This window comes from Lynx canadensis, chromosome B3, assembly GCF_007474595.2.
Source record: "Lynx canadensis isolate LIC74 chromosome B3, mLynCan4.pri.v2, whole genome shotgun sequence".
NCBI classification, from domain to species: Eukaryota; Metazoa; Chordata; class Mammalia; order Carnivora; family Felidae; genus Lynx; species Lynx canadensis.
This window is the reverse complement of record NC_044308.2, coordinates 74,862,361-74,886,593: the sequence shown is the minus strand read 5'-3', so window position 1 is coordinate 74,886,593 and position 24,233 is coordinate 74,862,361. Positions and strand designations below refer to the sequence as shown.

General features: G+C 40.1%; 1 protein-coding gene across 3 annotated transcripts in view; it reads left to right on the top strand.

Annotated features, from left to right (window-relative positions):
* STXBP6 (syntaxin binding protein 6) overlaps positions 1 to 24,233 on the top strand; it is a 251,706-nt gene that overhangs the window by 219,576 nt on the left and 7,897 nt on the right. For all 3 annotated transcript variants that reach the window (XM_030318861.2, XM_030318860.1, XM_030318859.1), the window contains one exon: positions 23,085 to 23,242. In XM_030318861.2, the coding sequence (XP_030174721.1) occupies positions 23,085 to 23,242 (158 nt within the window). The remainder of the gene's footprint in view (positions 1 to 23,084; positions 23,243 to 24,233) is intronic.

Below are 24,233 nucleotides of genomic sequence, written 5' to 3'. Positions count from 1 at the left end.
AGAGCAGTAGCCTAGACCTCTTTGATTAATGGCAGTATGTTTCCTCCTTACTTGGTGTCTTTGTACTTAATTTTACAGATAAGTTCTGTGCTAGCCCTCACTGAAATGAGCACAAGTCCCCACGGAGAACTCTGGGGGACTGTGCTGGTAGGTATTCATTCTACTTGGACTCAGCCCCAAAGTCCTGGGGACTGACACTTCCAACCTGCTCACTCAGTGCCTCCTGCCCAGCACCCCCAAAGCCACAAAAGAACTTTTGCTGCCTTTTGTCTTGCTTTTAACCAAAGTGTATGTGTGGGAGAACTTAGCATGTGATTATACCGCTGGAAAGTACTGTTAGTGATAAAATATCAGACTCCACCTAATGTATGTGCATCTCTGTTCCTGAGCTTAAACGGAAAGAGGTGATAGTCTGCTTTCCTCCAAAGGCATACATTCAAATGGTTTTTAACTTAAAAATTTTAAACTATTTAACATTATAAGGGTCTGGTGGCCTCTAAGATTTTGGTAGTTCTCAGGCTGCTTTTTATCTTTAAGAATCTAAATTCCTCTATGTTCTCCAGAGCTTAGGATGTTTTTCCTATTTTCCAGCTTCCCTCCTGTTTCATCTCCTTGTTTTAGATCATTTGTGTCGTTACTCTTTATTCAAAATAAGCAAAGCATTCAATTACCTACAAAAGAAGGAATAGAAAAAACTGTCATGCCATATATTCCCTGTAACCTTTAATAATTATGTCCATATCAGCTAACATACGAATTAAAATATGCATGTTCTCGATGTCTTCTAATCCACAAAAGGAAATGATTACTACATTTTGTCAAACTAATGCCAATATGATGACAATGTTAAAACATTCAGCTTGCAGCTGGTAAAGCTTTAATTATAGCTTCTTCTTACAGTGAAAGTGCTTAATTAGACTCGTAAGATTTGACTTGAAGATAGATTTTTTTTTCTGAAGACTTAAAGAATTAAGAAAAATACTTTTTTCCATTCATCTTCCGTTTTCACTCGTTGACCTTTAGCCATACCTCCACCCTACTTCTTCCCCATTACAAGAACTATTATAAGGGAAACTCAGTGGGTCAGTTAACGGATACCCTTTTGACTGGTTATTAGCTTTCATTTCTGAGTTGTGAGTTTTCAAAATGCTATTTACCTTCAGAATTTTGAGCAGATCAAGTGAAATAAGTCATACAGAGAAAGACAGATACCATATGTTTTCACTCTTATGTGGATCCTGAGAAACTTGACCAAAGACCATGGGGGAGGAGAAGGGGGGAAAAAGTTACAGAGGGAAGGAGGCAAACCATAAGAGACTCTTAAAGACTGAGAATACGGGGCGCCTGGGTGGCGCAGTCGGTTAAGCGTCCAACTTCAGCCAGGTCACGATCTCGCGGTCCGTGAGTTCGAGCCCCGCGTCAGGCTCCGGGCTGATGGCTCGGAGCCTGGAGCCTGTTTCCGATTCTGTGTCTCCCTCTCACTCTGCCCCTCCCCCGTTCATGCTCTGTCTCTCTCTGTCCCAAAAATAAATAAACATTGAAAAAAAAAAATTAAAAAAAAAAAAAAGACTGAGAATAAACTGAGGGTTGATGGGGGTGGAAGGGAGGGGAAAGTGGGTGATGATGGGCTTGAGGAGGGCACCTGTTGGGATGAGCACTGGGTGTTGTATGGAAACCAATTTGACAATAAATTTCATTTAAAAAAAAGAATTTTGAGCAGATCTTCAGTGCAAAATAAATACTTTGTATTTCCAAAGCCCCTTTCTGTACTGAGTTGAATGATACCAATATTAAAGGCATGTTGCCAATAATCTTATTAAAACTCATCAGAGAGCAAAGTTAGGGTATGATTTCATACATATATTCGAGGTTGTCACTTACTAAAGGGTAAGCAAGGGGACTGCTGTGGGCTTTCCCAGGTAGGAGTGAAGAGTGGAGGCGATAGTCATGGTGAATGCAATATGTGGTCTCACTTGTACAATACAGTATTTCTTACCTGGCTGCCATGTTTTTTTAGTTTGCCAGTGGGTACACTTTTAATTAGAAGACAACTAGAGAATGGCATTTGCATCCACACTGCACAAGAGAGAAAATGACACTATGGATGTTGTTACTTGGAGCAGCTACAGTTACACAGTCAAGGCAGAAAATGAGATTTTTAATAACAGTATTTATGTTAGTATATGAATCTATAAAGTCTATGCTTTCATATTTTAAACCGTAAGTTAGCTTTGTTAATGCATATCTTGCAATAACATCTACTTTTTTTGTTCTTAGTGTAGAACTGAAAAAAAACTTTCTAAAAATAAAATTTAGTGTTTTTTAATTAGATAATGTTATGGACAGCATGCTTCTGTTCCCCATAACTCCTGTTGAAACCCCAACCTCCAGTGGGATTAGATTAGGAAGTGGGGGCCTTTGGGAGGTGATTAGATCATGAGAATAGAGACTTTGTGATGCGATCAGCGTCCTTCTCAGAAGAGTTTGTTCTGTGCCATGTGAGGATATAGCAAGAAGATGGCCGTCTGCTTCCCAAGAAGAGAACTCTCACCAGAACCCAACCAGGCTGACCCCTGGTTTCAGACTTCCCAGCCTCCAGAATTGTGAGAGAGAAATTTTTATTGCCTAGCCACCCAGTTTATGGTATTTTTGTTACAGCAACCTGAGCTAAACAAATACTCTGTTCATGTTTTCTTCTAAAACAATAATTTAAAAGCCCTAAAGGGGCTGACTTCATTCAGTACATGCTTATACAATGCATTTATGAATTCCACTCCTCTCACCCTCATACACAAAAATAGTATCATTGACTTGATTTATTTTAAAGAAAACATTTTCAAGGTCTTCTAAATCTGGGCACTTTCCTCAGAATAGGTTGCATATGTGAACATCATCCCTTTTATTAGTCAGAACAACGCTCGGTTATGCTGCAGTAACTAACACACCTCAGACTCTCAGAGGTTTAACAAATGAGACACTGTTTCTCGCTCCAGCAAGGTCTGTGAATTCAGTGCCTCTCTAGAGCAGCTTCTAATTGGTGACTCAGGGACCCAATTTTCTCATATCTTGTTGATCCTCTATTTCAAGAGGCACTTTAGGGTCAAACTCCATAAGGGAAAAGAAAGCTGGAAGGCCACCCAGGGCAGAACTCAGTGCAGAAGTGACATTCATTGCCTCTGCTTACAGCCTACTGACCATATTACCAAACTAACTGCAAGAAAGGCTAGAAGATAGATGCTTTTTATGTATCCACGAAGAAGAAAAAGGAAACACAATTTTGTGAACACCTGCCATTACTTCCACCAAACCCTTTGTTCCTATCGTGGAGAAAAATGCTTAAGAATAATTTTTTGAATTTCATAATTTCAAATCACATAACATGAACGTGATCTTACAGTAAGTTATCAACCCAAAGACTCTCTCTTCTCTTTAGAAATCCATCATTCGTTTTCTGCAAATAAATCATCTTAAGCCCTTCTCCCTCACCCAAGCTAAAGTTTTCCCTTGCTATCTCTTGAAACTTGGCTTTTTCATTCCCATCTTCACCATTTTAGCTGAGATTTTTGTAAACTTCTCCTGGAATATTTGCAACAGTCTACTCGGTGGTCACCTCATTCCTTTCATCAGTCCCACCCTCACCAGATCACCATTATTTCTTCAGCACTGTGTGATCTCTCCCCCCTATAAATTCCAAGGAGCATTAGCATCTATATCACTCTCTTAAGAGTCACCAAAAAAAAGTCAGGATTATTCATTGCCCAATAAATAAGAATCCCTCCCACAAGAAGTAAATGGTTTATAGTGCCACTTGGAAAACCCAATGAATGAAATACAAAAATATTTTTAGATTGACAGAAACCTTCATATTTTATATGTGATTCTGTGAACATTTTAACCTGTATGTTGGCTCAGGACGGAATATACTCAAAGTTTGTTCTTCCAAATTGAGTTTTCAATGCTTAATCCTTTTTAAAAGTGTGGTATTTAAACAGAGGAGGTGTGAAAAACAGGCCTTCCTTCATATTCTAAGTAGAGTAAACACAGGAAGAAGCAAAATCTGTTTTGGTTTTCACTCACTTCATGTGTCATCTTATTCCCACCAGCATCATAACAATTTTTGGAAATAGTGCTATTTCTATAGAAACTAAAATTTTCCACATTAATCAAATATCCTGAACTTGTATTTTGTACATGTTTATATCTTTGACAGATTTGTTTTTCAAACCCCCAACAATTTAGAAAAATGGTGTATAATTGGAATTTTCTTTCAGTGTGTCCGGAAGTTGATCCTTTCTGTGTGCTAATTAGAATAACACGACCCAAGATGAATGCCAATGCAAATAAAGTTTGAGGCATAAATAGTAACTTCATCACATCTTTATAAAACCAAAAACATCCTCCATTCTTTATCAATGTACTATTCATTCAACAAGCATCTATTGAACACCTACTAAGTGATAAACATCATGCCTCGAGATGCTAAAAAATAAAGGGGCTACCCTGTGATCAAGAGGCTCCTAGTTTAATGAGGTACACAGATAAATAGACCCATAGTTTTGGTGCATTATAGTAAAAGCTTCATTAGAGAAATGCGAGGGGTGCTATGGGATAGCACTCAGCCTCAGGGAGTCATTACCTGATTCCTGGAGGAGAAACCAAGGCTTAGTTGTCAAGCTGTTGGGTAGGAAGAGACATCGTATAATGTGAATTACACAGACATCATGGGAATGCCATTCTCTTATCCTAGGTATAACTATGTAACAACAAGCTGGGACAGATGAAAATCCACTCTTGGTACATTTCACCTCACAAGGTATACCCTTCAGAAACTTCAGAAACTCACGGTACTAAAAAGAATAGTGATTTTGTAGTCAACTAGACCTGAATTTCAAATCAAAATTCTGTCATGACTAGCAGAATCATCATAGGTGAGTTTCTGAGTCATCAGTTTTAGGAGAGGAATAATAGGGTGTATTCTTAAAGGGTATCCATTAAGATGGATAGGATAGTAAATATAAAGCATTTAGCACAAGTTCCTGGCATGTGGTAGGCACTTAGCAAATCATGGTCCATAGTATAAATCATGGTTTCATAGTATAAATGAAAATGGGTTGCATTTGCACTTGTGACTTTGATAGCGAACATTCAGGTCTACAGTTGATTGAGCATTCTTTCCTTCGATTTGTATCTGGTTAATATGCATTGAAACGTTGGTGTTTTATAATACTGTTCCATGGTGACTGATGGTGACTGCACTTATTGTGGTGAGCACTGAGTAATGTATAGAATTGTCGAATCACTATGTTGTATGCCTGAAAGGAATATAACATTTTATGTCAAATACACTTCAATTAAAAAGTGATGTAGTGGGGCGCCTGGGTGGCGCAGTCGGTTAAGCGTCCGACTTCAGCCAGGTCACGATCTCGCGGTCCGGGAGTTCGAGCCCCGCGTCAGGCTCTGGGCTGATGGCTCAGAGCCTGGAGCCTGTTTCCGATTCTGTGTCTCCCTCTCTCTCTGCCCCTCCCCCGTTCATGCTCTATCTCTCTCTGTCCAAAAAAAAAAAAACGTTAAAAAAAAAAAAAATTTAAAAAAAAAAAAAAAAAAAAAAAAAAAGTGATGTAGTATGGATCAACTCCTGTATGTAACTGATAGTAATTTGATTCAGCTGATGATAATTGTAATGGATTTTAATGATCAAGTGGCAGTTTTCAGGTTATCCTTCTTAGGAACTAAAATATGTCATAGGAATTCACTAGTAATCAAACAAAATTCATTAAGATTATAGAGTGACTAATGAATAGTCGTGAAACCCTTTGGGACTTCATATCAATTTCAAAATTACATATGATACCAGAGAGATGGTAAAAATCCCCCTATAACTATCAGCCTGAACAGAAATTGTCCTTGACATGTGTTAGCACAGCTGCTCATTCATCACCATACTCCCAGTCTGTGAGGTGAGATTCTCAGTTTTGCATTCACCAAATTAAGACAAATTAAAGGACTCTCAAGTTCATGTAGATGCTAGTATGGGACAGAATCATAAAGAGAAGCTTTAGTTCAATGAACTGTATGCTGAATTCTGTTGCCCTTGATAACAGTGTCTGAAACATAATTGACCCAAACTTTAAATTTTTCAGATGCCAATATCATAAAAGGAAATAGCTCAAGGCTGCAGACTGATTTGATTCTCTTTATTAGCTCCTAAATAATAGGATTTAACTACAGCAATAATGACGTAGTCGAGTAGTAAAGTGACCTCGATGACTATAATAGAAGATTTTTGTTATACTCATAGTATTTCACCTAAAATTTAGAATCACTATTCTCTTTTTCTTGGGAAGTTCATCTGTTTCATTTCTCCTGCTCAAGATAAGTTTCCTTCGCATCATCATTTGCTGCTAAGTCACATTGCCAGTTTAAGGACTAAACTGTCAGACAGAAGAGCATTCAGTAATTGAAAGTTTTCTTCATAATTCTTCAGTCTTTTAAACCACATAAACTGACCATGTAAGATACCCTTGATGGTATGTTTATACTCTTCCTTGAAGTGTATGATTTTTCCCTTGGATTTTATTACAAGGAGTTAGTAAAAGTTGGGTAGTGTTGTATTTTGAAATCACAAACTAGTGTGTGTGCATACTCGGTGGGGTGAAGTTCCCTAAAAGGTAAGGGTAACCCTTTCCTAAGGGGAGATGAGTATAGATCGTTACAAGGAAATCAATTACCAGATTCTCCATTTCCATACATGTTTCTGAAATGTTGAAGACCATAAAACCTCACTGAGCCCCAAGTCGGCAAACATGGCCTCTAGGGCCAGCTCTGCTATTACCTGGAATGTAACCTCAAGAAAATCCTTTCACTTACCCTCTGACCACACATGTCTCTCCAAGGAACTAGATGGTCCCTAAATTGTTGTCCAATGTAAGGCAATGAAGTATTTGCTTATTTTACATGAGGAAGTCATACTAAATTCCCTAACAGCCTGATCATTTAACAGCAATAGATTTGAGACACAGTTCGAATTCATTTGAAGTAAAACATCTCTAAGGAGCTATTTGGGCTGGACACATGCTAAATGTGGCGTACATATTTTCTTGAGTTAAAGAACAGAATAAATTCATTTTTGTTCACTGTAAAGGATATTCAAGTTCAGACCTCATTCTTTATTCTTAGAGCCTCAAATATTAATCTTTTATTGTCTTAATCCAAAATCATTTTATTTTCCATCCTGTGTTAGTAAATTGGCTTTGATGAGCTCTTTCTCCTTGGTGATCTTTCTCTATATTTTTTGCTCTTTATATTCTTAATTCCAATTTGTAAATATGTGTTTATTTTCATATAGTAGCCCCAGCCACATAATGCATGTGATATATGGGTCTGGTACTCTCCTTGGCACCAAGAGTACATGTGGGGAGGATACAGCCAAGGAGTTTAAGAAATTTCCGGGGCCCCTAAGTAGCTTAGTCGGTTGAGCGTTTGACTTCAGCTCAGGTCATGATCTCGTGGTTTGTGGGTTTAAGCCCTGCATCAAGCTCTGTGCTGACCGCTCAGAGCCTGGAGTCTGCTTCAGATTCTGTGTCTCCCTCTCTCTCTGCCCCTCCCCTGCTCATGCTCTGTCTCTCTCTCTCTCTCTCAAAAATAAATAAACATTTTAGAAAATTTAAAAAAAAAAAGAAAGGGGCGCCTGGGTGGCACAGTCGGTTAAGCGTCCGACTTTAGCCAGGTCACGATCTCGCGGTCCGGGAGTTCGAGCCCCGCGTCGGGCTCTGGGCTGATGGCCCAGAGCCTGGAGCCTGTTTCCGATTCTGTGTCTCCCTCTCTCTCTGCCCCTCCCCCGTTCATGCTCTGTCTCTCTCTGTCCCAAAAATAAATAAAGGTTGAAAAAAAAAAAAATTAAAAAAAAAAAAAAGAAAAAGAAATTTCACAGCCTGGTTGACTAAACAGACACTTAAACCAATAATTATATTGTGTTAATATAGGGAGAGAGACATGTTAAAGTGGTAGGGTAGCATGAAGTAGTGAGCACAACCTTCTGTTTAATCTTGATGAAGACTGATTTATCTACTCTGCTTGTTTGTGCTTTTGGTGTCACACCTAAGAAACCATTGCCTAATCTTAGATCATGATTTATCCCTATGTTTTCTCTAAGAGTTTTATAGTTTGTTTTTTTTTATTTAATTTTTATTTATTTTTGAGAGACAGAGCACAAGCAGGGGAAAGGCAGAGAGATGAGACACAGAATCCGAAACAGGCTCCAGGCTCTGAGCAGTCAGCACAGAGCCCGACGTGGGGCTCAAGCTCATGAACTGTGAGATCATGACCTGAGCCAAAGTTGGACACTTAACCAACTGATCCTCCCCCTAAGAGTTTTATAGTTTAAGCTCTCATGTTTAGGTCTTTGACCCATTTTCAATTAAAATTGTATATGGTGAGGTAGGGTCCAACTTCATTCTTTCACATGGGATCTCTAGTTGTCCCAGTACCATTTGATGAAGACTCTTCTTTCCCCAGCGAATGATCTTGGGACTCTTGTAGCCACCTTTTTATATATTGTCCTGACTTAACTTCAACTGTGTCAAATTCATCTTGGTTTTTCTGCTGCCTCTCAGGCTTTCTCCTCAGTGTCCTTTACAGGTACCTTTATGTTTACCTCATTCTAAATGTTAACATTCTTAGAAGTAGAATTTGCAAACCCCTTTCTTCTCTTTCTCTTTAGCATTGCTCCTGAGGTAGACTTACCCATTCCCATTCTCTCTCTATGCTGATGACCTAAAATTTTTTTATATATTTTTTTTAATGTTTTTATTTATTTTTGAGAGAGAGAGTGCGAGCTGGGGAGGGGCAGAGAGAAAGAGGATCCTAAGTGGGCTCCGTGCTGACAGAAGCAAGCCCGATGCAGGACTTCAACTCCCGAACCATGAGATCATGACCTGAGCCAAAGTCGGACACTCAACCAACTGAGCCACCCAGGCGCCCCGATGACATAAATGTTATCTCCATCCCAAACTTCTCTGTGGAGCTTCATACAAAAATATCTATTTCCTTGACTTCACCTGGATGTCTCACAGACAACTTAAGCATAACATTCTCCAAAATGAAATACTTCTCATATGTGCTCACCTTCCAAAGAAATTTGTTCTTCTGACTGATTGTTCTGTCTTGTCAATTGCACCACTATATTCCTATTTGCTCAAGTCAAAAAAGCCTGGGATTTGCTCGATCTCCTTCCTTTTCCCTCATCTCCCATATTCAGATGTATCGGTATATATCTTAAATCTTTCCACTTCTCTCATCTCCACTGATATCATTCCAGTACAGGCCACCATTATCTCTTGAGTTACTGCAAGAGCTTCTTAACTGTTTGTTCTGTGTTCTCTCTTGCTTCTCTTCCCAAACTATAGCCAGAGTGAGAATTTCAAAAATGATCTCAGTCCAGGTGACCCTTGTTTTAAAATGCTGCAGTGGCTTCCAAGCCACTGTGTAGTCTGGTGTCTGCTTCTCTAGTCTCTTCTCAATCCATCCTCCCCCTTCTATAGCCACACATTTGGTTCCTAGACACAGAAGGTTTTTCCCCTTTCAAGCCTTTGCACATGGACTTTGCCCCAGCTTGTCTCTTCACACCACAGCTTAAACATTACCTCCTTAGACTGATCTTCCCACTAATGCTCAGTCCCCCTCCCCTTGAGTTCACTAACATAGCATATTGTTTGCTAACCGCCTGGCGATTTTTAAATTGTATGTGTGTGTACACATACATGTTTTACCTCTACACACACACACACCTTAAACCTATGTACATATTGTTTTAACCTATACATAACCTATACATAATCTGACTCTTGTTTCTTGACTGTAAGCTCTGTGCCTGGCCTAGGTGGGGACTGGGTGGGGGAAGAACATACCTCTTTTTCCTGTGACTGTGCCCACTGCAAAAAAAAAAAAAAAAAAAGAAAAGAAAGTATCAAGAAAACATTTTAGTGACTAAACAGACCAGCAGACAAATTTGGAAAAGGTGGAGTGACCTCAGATGAGTATGAATTATAGTTGGTTAGAGAAGGAAAGGGCATCATAGGTTGAGTGACCACAGACTACAAAGGCTCAGAGACAAGAACAGAGATGGTACGTTTGAGGATATTGATTATATTCCTTAAAGATTGGTGGGATTTTGTGCAAAAAGAGAATACTCTTATTTTCTTTTTGTTTCATGCTCAATTTATTAAATATTTCTCCTAAACAAAACTTGGAAAATCAAATTTTCTTAAACTTTTGAACATTGTTTACTAAACTTAGTTTTTTAAATTCTGTTAAACAATTTAAACTGTAATCACAATTTAGTAGGACTGATTACATTGAAATTTTTAGTTACTTTAAACAGATGAAACATATGCAAAAATAATGATTATAATACTTAAAAGAATATTATATTTAAACTTTTTATGAACTAACACACCATGGTTTTAGGTTTAATTTGTGTCTTCGTGTTATTCTTCGTAGATCTCCAAATTTAATTTGAATTGCTTATTTTCACGTTTCCTGAGTCTGGAGAAACCAGATGTCAAACCACTGGTTTTTGGTGGCAGCACAGGCCTGGTTTCTTCTCCCAGTGTGATCCCAAACTTCAGGCCCTGAATATCTCACTGGGTCCCTTTTTATAACTGAATTTCATGTTTCCCATCAGGAGGTTTTACAAGAGTCCAGTGTTTTCAACCTGATGGGTGTTCTTCCAGAATGGTGTATGCTTTCCTTTCCTAGGCCAGCATTACCTAATTACCTAATCCTTCACCATGTCATTATTACACATTGATCTGGTATGTTAGCACTACAGGAAACATACTGATGCCTTATTAATATCTTATCATAACTTGTCTTGTTATGTAGAGGCTTCTAACTCCTACCAGATGCAGTCTAGCCTGAACAGATAGCCACATTTCTAAAGAGGACACAGTCAGTACTTTAGAATGCACCGTGGTTACTCTTGCCTACTTAGCGGCTATACTTGGCCATTGATATTCATCAGTTTGTTCTGGAACAGTTTCTACTCCTTCTGAAACACTTTGGCTTACTCAGTTTCCTATATTTACCCATCACTACTCACACAGATAGGAACAAATCATACTTTTATACGTAGATAAATACTTAAGCATTCTATGTACATCAATACTCAAACATGTTAATGCTCCTTAGTTATTAAAATCAATAACATAAATTAAGCATCCAGTTACAGTCAACCTTGTTTTGTATTTCAACTTCATTTTCATACATTTTATATGAACATTAACAAATTATGGCTTCCACAAAGTTGTATAAAATTATTATAATCATCATCTTCATTGTTACAAGTTCTATTACTGTTAATATTGTAAATATTACAACTTGCCCTGTGGGACCTGCTTTAACCTGACTTCTTTTTCCTTCTAGCACTAGCCCTGCCATCTTTGATGGTATCCTTGTCGTCAGGCAATGCTTCAGGCCTATCTGAGTTTTCTTTGCCCTAAGGCATGAAATCCACTATTTTCCAAAGAACTTTGCTTTCTTCTAGCAGAAAACAGTGTTAGACACCAAAATCCAAGTGCTAGATTTGCATTTGAGTACTAATGTTGCAATACACACACACACACACACACACACACACACACACACACACACGCTATTGCTAATGTTTGGACAGAGCTAGACATGATATTGTTTATTAAGCTTTTTATTCACATTGGGGTTTTTTTTCCAAATTTATTTGTTGTATGTTCCACTTTACCTATGGTAGGAAATTGGTAAAACTTTAATGATTTTCTAAACTTTGTCGAGAAACCATGAGGCAGTGGATAGAGATTGGAGTCTGGGGTTGGGGGATGCCAAGTGAATAGCTTGAGACTGGATCAGTAGGGACCCTCTTGAGTTGACTGTGTTGAATTATGGGTAAGTCCACAAAGGATCACAACAAGGAAGGAGCATGATCAGGTTAGTAATAAGGAAAGAGGATGATGCATTAGAAACTGAGAGACCAGTGACCACAAAACCACCCAGCCTGCTACATAGTCCAGTAAGACCTGGTGAGGACTGGAAATAGAGTGGAGGGCTAAGCAAAGTGCCCTTGCTGAGATAAACACTCTGGGCTGCATGGACACACGTGTGGGATGTGACAGAGAGGTTGGAGTAACAGTGACTGAGCAAAGGATACAGGGTAGACAGAAAGGCCATTTACTAACACAGTGAATTCAGGAAGAGAAGGTCAGATGGAAGATGGGAAGGGAAAGAATGGGCTAATCCTAACGTCAAATTTGAGAAACAGACAAGTATAGACAGTGTCTGACCCATATTTATACTACAATAAATGTGCTGAGTGAATCAGATATTACCAATAACAATGTGTATTGAGCTCGTACTACATTACTAACACTATGCTAAGTATATATTTCCTTTCATTTTCATGACAAACTCTAGGAAAAATAGGTACTTTTTCTCTCACCACGGTGCCAATGAGAAATAGGCTCATAGAGATTAATTTACCTTTGGTCACATAGCTAGTATCTTCTGCCCTCATACCCCTAACCGGGAAAGGAATGGAACTGACAGGGAATAATCAAAGTGGTGGAGGGATTAAAAAATAGTTTGATACAGAAGCCCAGAGAAGGAGCAGATTTTAAAAAGGAGTAGTCAGTCACCTTGTGGTCCGGTGGCCAAGTGGAGGAAACTTAAAATAGCCAATGGACTCAGGTTATTGAAGGAGCGATGTTAGTAGAGTGGTGTGGAAACCACTTCTCTGGAAGTCCACTGTCACTGGGAAGTATGAGGCCAACAGTAGAATGGATTCTTCCTTCAAGAATGTTCATGGTGAACAACAATAGCAAAAGGAAAACAAGTTGAAGTGGAAAGCTGAACACAAAGACTCTTTAGTGACAAATAACTAAAGTTTCTCTCTTCGGTAATGGCTAAAGTTGCGTCTTCTGTGTGCTAGACACTGTTCTAAGTGCCCCACTTGTACATTACCTCGTTAATCCCTCCCCACAACCCGATTAGGTAGATACTAGACCAACCCCATGACAGATGAGGAAACAGACTGAAGCATAGAGAGGTAAGTTATTTGTTCAAGGTCACCCAGTAAGGAAGCAGCAGACTTCACATGTTGAACAGAATTAGTTTTAGCCAGTAGCATGGTAGGAGGTTTTCAAATTGTATATATCAGTTACTAAAGTAAAAGACACTAGCTTCCAACTGTCATGAAAGCTGACAGCTGCAGATCAAAGCTGGTTTATTGACATACAGAGCAAAGACAGAATGGACAAAATCCATTTTACCAAATTAGAGCCACTTGAGGTTTTTAACCTCAAAACAAGGATTCCCTCTTTGAAGTTACATTTTGGCCACTTTTCTGTGAGCCTGATATTCACTGAACAAAACAGATCCAAAAGAAGTCCTTAAAATCATTCTTCTGATGCCCTATAACTCTTCTAAGAACATGTTCATAAGGACCAAGTTTAAGTGAATAGTTAAAGGATTAGTGAATTTCTCTACATATCTTGAGTTTAAGTGTTTAAAGGGACATGAATAAAACCCTAAATGTTTGACCCTTGCCATTGGGAATCTTGAATCTTGAAATAATGAGTTGGGAGGAGAGTGTGAGCTCATAGCCATCTGTAGGACAGGGAGGGGGGCATTCGGCTTTCTCCTGAGCCCTTAGCTATGGGGTATGACTGTGACTTGGGAACAGGCCACGGTTCCACGAAATGACCTTTACATCTCCAACAGAAGAGATTTGCCTCATAGAATGGTCCAAGGAATGGCATTCCTTTAGTAATGCCAGGAATAGATAACTCCAAGGTCTCCTTCAGGTAGGCTTTTGAGTTTATGGTTTTACAGCGTATTCCTGAACACTGAGTCCATTCTTCTTTGTCATCCAGCTGCAGGCAACAAACAAGTTTCATGGTCCCTGAAATTAGCCACCAACTTGAGACAAAAGATAATTCTGGAACTGCCATTCAGCATGCTGTATCTGTTCTGCTGTCTCTGTAAAGCACGCCTTCTTAATGTAATTACATGACTTGTCCATCTATTACTAAATTAATGAAGACAGCCTGGATTTATTTTTCCTCCTTTAACTTAGGAGTCAATATAGTTTATTGTAGTATTTCCCAAAGTGGATTCTGCAGAAATCCACCCTACTAAAATAATCTATGCAAAAGGACCCTGTGAGTAAGTATGTTTCAGAAGTTCTGCTGGCAGATCTCCTGCTCACATTCCTACCTCCTCCTGATTCACAATTTACATTAGCATATTAAAGGTTTTCCAACGTTACGCAATAAAGGAACCAGCTAGATCTGCACTTCGTGAAGTCATTTTACCCTAGAATGGAGCTTTATGAGTAGCCCTCTTTTAAACTACAGTACCACTTTGGGAAATGCTGACATAGTCACCAAGAGTTTTGGGATCAACTCCCAGCTTCTGTGTATTTGACTTTTTTAGCTTCCCTATCTAAGCGGGATCGTGCAGTTTTGTGGGGTTTTTTTTCCTTTCTATCTTGCTTCCTCAGGCAGGGAGATGGGGGAAACAGATACTGGTCCCAGGGTACAAAAGTGAAGTTATGCAAGATGAATAAGTCTAGGGGCGCCTGGGTGGCGCAGTCGGTTAAGCGTCCGACTTCAGCCAGGTCACGATCTCACGCTCCGTGAGTTCGAGCCCCGCGTCAGGCTCTGGGCTGATGGCTCAGAGCCTGGAGCCTGCTTCCGATTCTGTGTCTCCCTCTCTCTCTCTGCCCCTCCCCCGTTCATGCTCTGTCTCTCTCTGTCCCAAAAAATAAATAAAAAAAAAAAAAAAAAAAAAAAAGATGAATAAGTCTAGAGATCTAATGCACAGCATGATGACTATAGTTAATAATACTGTATTGAATACTGGAAATTTGCTAAAAGGAGATCACAGGTTCTCTCACCAAGAAAAAAAAAATCTGAGGAGATGGATATGTTAATCAGCTTAATTGCTATAATCATTTCACTGTGCATATCAGATCATCTTGTTGTACACTTTGAATATACTATTCTTATTTACAAATATTTTATTAAATAAAAGAGTTTTGGGGTCAAGATCTGGGTGATCTTGGGTAAGCTACTCTACCTCCCTGAGCACTCATTTCCTCATCTGCAAAATAGGTAAGAAAATATTCCTTTGAGGACTTTGACAACTTACCACAGCCCTTGTACATAGGGACATTCAATGAATGGTAGCTGTTTCTGTAAGTGTAGGGCTGATGTATACTCTTTGCCCAGCACGGGTTAACGACTCTTCCTTTTAGAAAGCTTTTACATAAAGTAGCCTGGATTTGTAACAGAATTTATCTGATTAGTCATTACCACAAAAGTGCAAGTGAAATTTAACCTTTTGGAAGATCTCCATCTAAAAAAGGGATCCTAGAGGTGGCCCAACATTGAAATGCAGCAGGGTGATTAGTATTGATTAGTCAGTGTAATGTAGAAAGAGCTTCCTAATTTACCCAAGCTCACAGATAATCAATGGAGTCTGTGAATGAAGAACCAGCTTGTTTCACCGGGTAGGCCCGTGCATTTAATTACTCTGTTTGTAGAAGTTATTATCATCATTCCCATTTAAATTATATTCATTTCTAAAATGTTTAGGGCAAGTCACAGCCCTAAGCAGAACCACCGGAAGTATCACAGTTACCATGCAACTTCAATTACTGCCCGTGGGGGTGGAGGTGCGCCCTCTTCCCAGGAAGCAGGATAGTGTATAAATGGTTCAGAGTGGCTTTAAGAGTGGAGAAGGGACCATGGAGAAGGGACCCTGCAGTCGGAGGACCAAGTTTCCATGTGACTTTTCTTTTCTTTTGCTAATACGTCCTCTCATGGTAAAGACCCTGAGCAGCGAAGATTGGAAGCAGAAAAAGGAAAGGAAAGAGCATCTTGGGTGAATCCCACAGATTTGTAGCCAGAAAAGTTCATTTGAACGTCACTAATACTGGACCAGACTTAGGTGTGCCTTATGTCTACCCGTGAAAATCATTTTGCTAAAAAATAGTAATACCATAGACAAGTATAGAATAGGGACTATTTAAGCTACTCCATGAATAAATTATTACCGAACACTTTCGGCAGACACCGTGAGAGTTACTAGTGTTCCTGGCCAACTAACAGATTCAATATAATAGATCTCCCTGCCTATTTTTGTGAGTTTATTGTACTAGAACCCAAATCCATTTTGTTTTTCTTTTCTATAATTAGTTTTCCTTTAAGTTAGTTTGGATACATGGGGCTTTATTGTACAGTGCTTGCTAAGTGGTTAAATTGACTGTAGAGTAGAAGCAGTCCAAGCAAAATTATTAACAGATTTCATTTCTAAAACAGTTGCTCTGAGGTGATCACATTAATCAGCACTGAGTGTAGATTGGCATATATTTATTGATCATTTATTTTTAGATGATTTTCCTGCTTCTTTCCAGGGTGAGTATTTTGCATTTCAAATATACATATCTACCTATCTATATCTTTATAGATATAGATAGACAAATATAGGTGGATATAGATATTTGATATAGGAGAATGCTGATGAAAATTCTTGAAGTTGCCTCTCTACTAGCTCTTGAATTAGGAATTTTGATTACCAAGATACAACCTGAAGCCTAGGACAATATAAAGAAATTATGTTGATATTTGTTGGTGTGCATATCAATTGTGTTGATATGCTGTTGGTGTGTTTTGTGTGCTTTTAAAAATCTTCCCTCTGCCTCTTTCTCTTCTATTGTTGTTTTTCAATACCCCTTATTTTTTCCCTCATTTTTCTATACATTTAAGTTTCTTTTAATTGGGATTTCAAACAGACTAATGCAGAGTTACTGCTATATTTCAAGTTATAGCTTTAGTTCAGTAAAGTCTGCTCAATCATTTAACATAAAAGATGCCAGCATTAAAAAAAAAGAGATGTCAGCATGAATATATATATTTATATATATATAATATATAAATATAAATATATATTATATTTTTTATAATATTTTTAATATATTTTATATATTTATTTTTTTGTACTGAGTGAAATGGATATAAATGCAACATCAATGAAGTAAGACTGGTCTCTACTCTCCAGAGACTGTAATTCAAAAGGCAGGTGACTTTATTTGCTGTGGTTGACAGCCTCTTCTCAGACTGCTTGAATAAATTTGGGTATTAATATGCTTCCTGCCTCTTTAGAGAGAATTACTGTTCTATCTGCCTTGGGAGACTGTTTTATTTCCAGACTGAACTCAATACAGTATTATGGGCCCGAGCTTTGAGTATAGCATGCCTTGACTCAGTGAGTTTGTGCTCAGCTCCCTCTCTGAGCAACACGCTGCGCTATGACAGCAGGTATACAGGGCTATCTGAGAAGTGTCTTCTGTGAGCTTCAAGACACATAGCCCCAAAATAGGAGAGAAGAGAGGGAGACAGGCAGTGGAATTGAGTGGGATCTTACCATCTTCAAATTCCTAGAGAACAGATGTGGTCTCGGGGAGGTGGAGAAACAAACACCCACTGAGAATCTACAGGCACTTTGTACACATCTTTGTCTTCATTTCCACAACAGCCACACAAGGTAGATGGCATGACCCTCATTTTACAGATGGAGAAATTGAAGATCAGAGAAATTAAATCACTCCCTCAAAGTCATTCTGCCAATTGCATCAGTATAATAGTGCCTGACATACAATACACTCAAATGAATAGCGTTGAAAGTTGAGGGGCGCCTGGGTGACTCAGTTAAGCGTCTGACTCTTGATTTTGGCTCAGGTCATGATCTCAGGGTCATAAGATCAAGCCCTACCTCAGGCTTGGTGCTGAGTGTGGAGCCTGCTAAAGATTCTCTTTCTCTCTCTGCCCCTCCCCCACTCGTGCACATGCACACACTCTCTCTCACTTTCTAAAAAAAAAAAAGAAAGGTTGAATGAGCCTTTCAGGGAAGCAATTTTCATCCTGCATCAAGAGCCTCAAAAATGTGTATGTTCTTTGAATCAGCACTTTCATTTCTAGGAATTGTCAGAGATGTGAGCAAAGATTGTGTGTGTGTGTGTGTGTGTGTGTGTGTGTGTGTGTGTGTGTGTGTGTGTAAATGCAACAAGGTAAGTGCAACCTCATTTTAAAAAGCAAACCTTTTGGAAACACACCCAATATCTAAAAGGGAAAGAGCCAAATAAATTACAGCAGTGTTATGCAGCCATTATAAATAGTATTTTCAAAGAATTCTTTATGATATGGGGCAGTGCCCACAATAGGACAGAGAACAAAATATCTGTGGTGGTCTCAGCCACATCTTAGAAAAGCATATACAGAAAAATCACCAGAATAAAATGTACCATCAGCGTAAATTGTGGTTATCTCCAAGCAATTGAATATTACATGATTTCATTGCCTTTTTATAGTGATGTGTGTTCTAAATTTTCTACAGTAAGTTATTCTAACTTGTAATAATAATAGGATATTTTGTTTACTATTGCAATTTTAAGGAATGCATAAGAAACTACTGCACTGCAGTCCTCCTTCCACAGTTAATGCAGACTCTGTGTCATTAATCTTGTACAAGAAACTTCCCATGGAGAGCCCACATAACACAATGAGTAAGAGAACTGGCTCTGGAGGTAGGCTCCCTGGGTTCAAACCTTAGCTGTGCTGTTCCATTACTGGGTGAACATTGGCACGCCGCTAACCCTCTCTCTTTACATTAGTGCTTCCACTGATAGAAATGGGATCGTGTAATGCCCATCACATAAGATGGTTGTAAGAAGCATTTAGTAAATGCCCAGAACATAGTGAGTGTTCAGGAAACGGTTATTTACATTGGATTTATTTATTAAGCTATTTAACTTCTGTTTTTTTATACCTTACTGTCGTTTATTTTCAGGGTAGTAACAACAGATTTTTTTTTTATCAACCACCCCCCCCTTTCCTTTTACTATAGCAAATGCATTACCCTTTTTACATTTTGTGTTTCATTTAACTCATTGTATTCCTGGCACAATTGCTAGGTGAGATAGTTAACTCCATTAGACACAGACTAATCTCTTAGTCCCTTGGCAAGTTTAGAATTTCAGGACATAGTTAGATCATGTGACAGTATCAGTTATGTACCCAACCCTCTGCTAAGCCATGAAGAAATCCTAAGAAGGATGATATATCCTTCTTTCAGTCGCCCAGTGTTTATTGAACATCTGCTGTGTGCCATGGACCAGGAATACAGAAATGAAAAAAGCAGGGTCCCTACCCTCAAAGAGTTCACCCTAGATAGCCAAGAATTACATGCATGAAATAAGTGCACCATTTGAAACAAACACAAGAAAATGTGTGTTGGGAGCAGCCAGGGTATAGGGTAAGCTAGACATAACAAGGTTCCCTTAGAGAGGACCTGAATTGTACTGAAGTAGCCACTTTTTTAGGAAGACCAAGATAAGCAGGGTTCCAGGCAGAGGCAGTAATATGAAGGCTTATAAGTAAAAAAAAAAAAAAAATCATGACACATCTGTGTACATTTAGGCAATTTGGCAAGGTGTAAGAGATGAGGTGAGAGAAAGGCAAGGCAGAAGTCTCAATTTTATCTTTAGTGGGGAGATGGTAACAGATTTGCCTTTCTAAAAGTTGTCTATGAAGGTGTGGAAGATGAACCATCTTGTCTAGCTGTGGGGACAGCTAGACAAGAAGCTGTCACTCTAACTCTGAAAGCAGAAGGGACTAGGTCAACACAGAAACAATGGAAATGGTAAAGAGAATAGAAAGCACAGAGCCGTGTAGAAGGGGACCTTTAGTTGCGTGGGGTAAAAGTGAGGGAGGATATAGACTGGACTCCCAGATTTCTGAGTTAAGGAGCTGGGCAGATAGTGGGGTTGTTCACTGAGCAGGGAACCCCAAAGGAAAAGCAGGTGTGAGGAGAAAGACAGTGGGGTCAGGCTTAGGCACACTGAATTCCAGATGACTTTGGGTCACTCACCTGGAACTGTCAAGTAAGAAAACATATGGGTCTGGGGCTTAGCAGCACAACCTCATGAAAGATAGAATTTGGTCACTGAAGCCGTGAATTGAGTAAAATTGACCTAGAGAGAATGTAGAGTATAGACGTAGAGAGTGAAGAGGGCCAATGACAGAACCCCGGAATTGCAGCTTTAGCAAGATCTCAGAAGAAAGGAAGTAGGAGACCAAATGAAGAGGAGAAACATTCAAGATTTGAGGAATAGCCAACATAACAAAATGGTGCCCTTGGGGAATTGATAGCCTGGCTGGTAAATCACTGCATCTGTAGGTAAAGAAATGAGTTGGGAAAGTTGCCCATGACTGCCCTTGATTAAGTGCCTAAGAAGATATAGACAGTTCTTACGGAAGTAAGAGAAAAGAGGGTATGGAGTTGACATAAAACTTGATAAAGGTGATGAGACTTCTTGAGCCTGAAATGTGGTTAGAACTGAAACCAGGAGAGAGAGGTAATTTCAACCAAGAGGCCCTAAGATTTGCTCAAATCCATCCTCATGTCTGAAAAACAACTGGAGGTGGATTTTCTATTGATCATGGTCAATCAGTGTCATCTTTGAATAGTGAAGACAGTGTTTGGTTCTCTTTTAGTAATAATGCCTGTTGGTTAAACAGTATCATATAAAATTGGATGCAGTGTTACCTGACATCTTGTGCAAAATTAAGGAAGTCATGACAGGAAAACAATATGGCTTATGCATAGCAGATTCACTCCAGAAACATGAATGTGTCTAACTTTGTAGACATCGTGAGAGTCCAATTCAATGGGAAAAGACAAGTCCTGGTTATATACCTTCTTAATTTTATGGTAGCTAATTCTAAAATCTCTTTGGCTTGATGTAGCTGTTCCTGGCTGTAAACTTGCAGATTCCCTGCCCCGTATTTTCTGTAGCCTCTGGTGGCTAAGCTGTGGGTTTGTGAGAAGAAGCAAGAAAGGAAGGCACCTTAAGTGCCCCCACCACTATGCACCTTCCAGGCCCTTCCATCTTCCCATTCCATCCCATTGACCTCTTTCTCTTGAGACCACTTGACTTACAATGCAGCATAGGTGAATAGCTCTTCATTAACCAAGAGGAATACCTTGAGGACAGAAACAGTCAGGCATTACCTTGGGACATAACCTGTCAGCATCTGTCTGTGCTAATCTGCTCACAATTCTGTCTTTTGTATTGTTTCCCACAGCCTATACCATATCTGCAAAGAGGATGGTACAGAATAAGGAAAAGTCATTGGAAAATCAGGTTCCAGTGCTGGCCATGCTGCTTCCGTAGCAATATGATTTTGTGCAGGCCACATAACCTCAACCAGTCTCAGTCTTCTCAATAGAATTTGTGTGACACTCAAATGAGATATTTGTGAAGGTGCCTTATGACTGCAAAATGCCATTCACATGTTAGGCAGTGGACTAAGAGTCTATCATCATAGTCATGTGGTGTGGAAGGAGAGGGGGACCAAGATTTCTTCTCCTAAATCTGTTCTGAAGACCTAGGCTTTCCATCCAATCATTGCATTCAACAAGATTCCTCCAGAGCCCCATCTCCAGTAGTCCCTATTAATCTGTTAATTTATCTTGGCTCATGGAGTGCTTGATGCAACTGAGTAATACTAAGTTAACCCCCTTCTTCTCCCCTTAGCACACAGCAGAAGCCCTTAAAATCTACTCCTAAAGAAGAAAAATGGGAAACAATTTACAAAATGCTTCCTATGGGCCAGGCACTTTCTTTGCCTGAGAGTCTGTTCCACAAACCACAGACTTTTCCCACAGAGGAGAAATTAGGAAGACTTTACAGCTGAGACCAGTGGAAATGACATTTCTATTAAAAGCTGTCTGTGGCTAGATGTATCCATCCCAAGTACAAAGTTAAATGATGTAATAAACTTATTCAAAGACATAAAGCCATTACATAAAATGCCATTAAATATCTTCCACTCAGTGTTAACAAAATACAGCTATAAATCTCCTTGGGTTGTAGTTCTGCAAGTCGCTGGTTCTCAGTGGGTTATACACCTGCCAGTTCTTCACTGTTAAATTCTGTTTTCAGTCCTGGCAAATGGGATGGCAGGGATGTATGATCCTTTGAGATGTGACGGTTTTCAATTTTTTCATGAATCGGGAAGTGCCCAGTTACTTCTAAGGCTGGTTACTGTCACTGTTCTCTACCTCCTGGCTAACTGCAGTGTTGAGGACCCATAGCTCCCATAATCCACATTTTGCCCTTTCACCTGACCAACAGTGGCCCAGCCAACCAGGTTTTGACTCGGGATTCAAGGTTGGGAGCTGGCCTATCTCTGAACTTTGGGACTGTTTGACAGCTTCTCACATGAAACCATGCATCTAGGGATAATGGGGTAAAATGGAAGAGAGGAGTTGAAAAGAAGAGAGAGCATTCTGTCTGGAAAAGTTCTGTGCCCCTTTTCCTGTGGGTTTTCACCTAAATCCCAAGCCAAGAGGAAATGCGCAAAAGATCCAGATAAGCCTCATCAAATTTGCCTAATTCTATGAATTTGTCAGAATTTCCTTTTGTGGGGCACCTGAGTGGCTCAGTCGGTTGACTGTCTGACTTCGGCTCAGGTCATGATCTCACGGTTCTTGAGTTCGAGCCCCGCGTCGGGCTCTGTGCTGACTGCTCAGAGCCTGGAGCCTGCTTCAGATTCTGTGTCTCCCTCTCTCTCTCTCTGCTCCTCCCCTGCTCACACTCTGTCTCTCTCTCAAAAATAAATAAAGATTTAAAAAAAATTTTTTAATAAAAGAAATAAAAAGAATTTCCTTTTGCAAGGCAAGTCCTAAATCCAGATGGACCCCGTCCTTTGGATCCTCACCAAACAAAATGGCGGTAGAGTGGCAGTGAGGGCTGTGTCAGTGAAGGGGATATGAGAGAAGCTGTCAGCATTTGCCCAAGCCCTGCAGGCTGTGGGTTCTCTTCCTACACATGAGCAGTCAGACCAGATCAGAAGAAATGTTGACTCATTCCTAGACACTCGAGGCTTCTCTGTAGGGGCCCTCCTTGCTCTTACAGGTGCTAACCCCTCTCAGGGCTCTGTTGCTGTAGGTCAGCCAAGGTAGCCTCTGATGCTCTTGCTGTGCTTCTTCAGGAAACAGCATCCTCCATTCGGCAGCCGATAGCGTGACCAGCGCCGTACAGAAAGCGAGCCAGGCCTTGAACGAGCGTGGGGAGCGGTTAGGCCGAGCAGAGGAGAAGACGGAAGACATGAAGAACAGCGCCCAGCAGTTTGCGGAAACTGCACACAAGGTGGGTCCCGCCGAGGGGCAGAGGTCTCCACTCCGGGTGGTCAGGGAGCTTGGGCTCCAAGAAACTCATGTCAGTGCATTTCCCATGGTGGAAGATACAAAATCCAGCCGTTTTTTATTTGGCCTCGTTATGGAACCTGCTGTTTTAGTAAGTACCAGAATCATGAAAGATTTCTTGTACCTGTTTCTTTGTGTATCTCCTTTCTGATGCCTTTATCTCTGTCTCTGACCTTGGATCTGGATCTTCGGAAAATGTGGACCATCTTTAGTTCCTTCCCATAATTTTAGGGCTCAAGTTTCAGGGAACAGGATGGGGGGTAGGGGAGGTCAGATCTAAGAATATCCATCCTCCCTTGGCCAGTGCTGGAAAAAGGACTTTGGGCTGCTCATGCTTACTTTTCCTTGCCGTCCTTTTCCGGTCACGGCCATGAGCCTAGCATCCTGTGTTCTTATCTCTTCACTGTATGAAAAGCAAGCTTTAGTCCCAGGACACTGTGCACCTCAGGGCTGGTTGCCCCTCTGTAAGAGGCCTTGCATCTCTCAGGCTGACCTGACTCACGCAGAGCTGCCCGCAGGGTTCCTACCTGCCCTGGATCCAGGGCATGGCAGTTCCCACGTGACCACAGGCGCACACATGCACATTCACACGCTCCCTAAGAACGTGCCTTTCAGAAGGGGAAAGGGGAGTTTTTATTGGCATCCCGCTCTCTGAGGCAGTTGAAAACCAAAGGAAAGAGCTGCCGTGTTGGTCAGGTGATAAAGAGGATTTATTGCTGATCTTGTGCTTTAGGTCAAAGGGTAGTTGTCTGGCTAGGGATTGGAATTCAGGTTTCCAGAAACCACCTCTGCTGATAACTGTTGGCATCTCCGACTCATGCTCCAGCCTTTCAGATCTGCTTTTTAGGTGACCTTTGGGGAAAAAATTAATTTGCTTCAACAGAAAACCCCATTTCTGTGGAAGAAACAAGAACAGACAACCTGAAAAGTAGTGA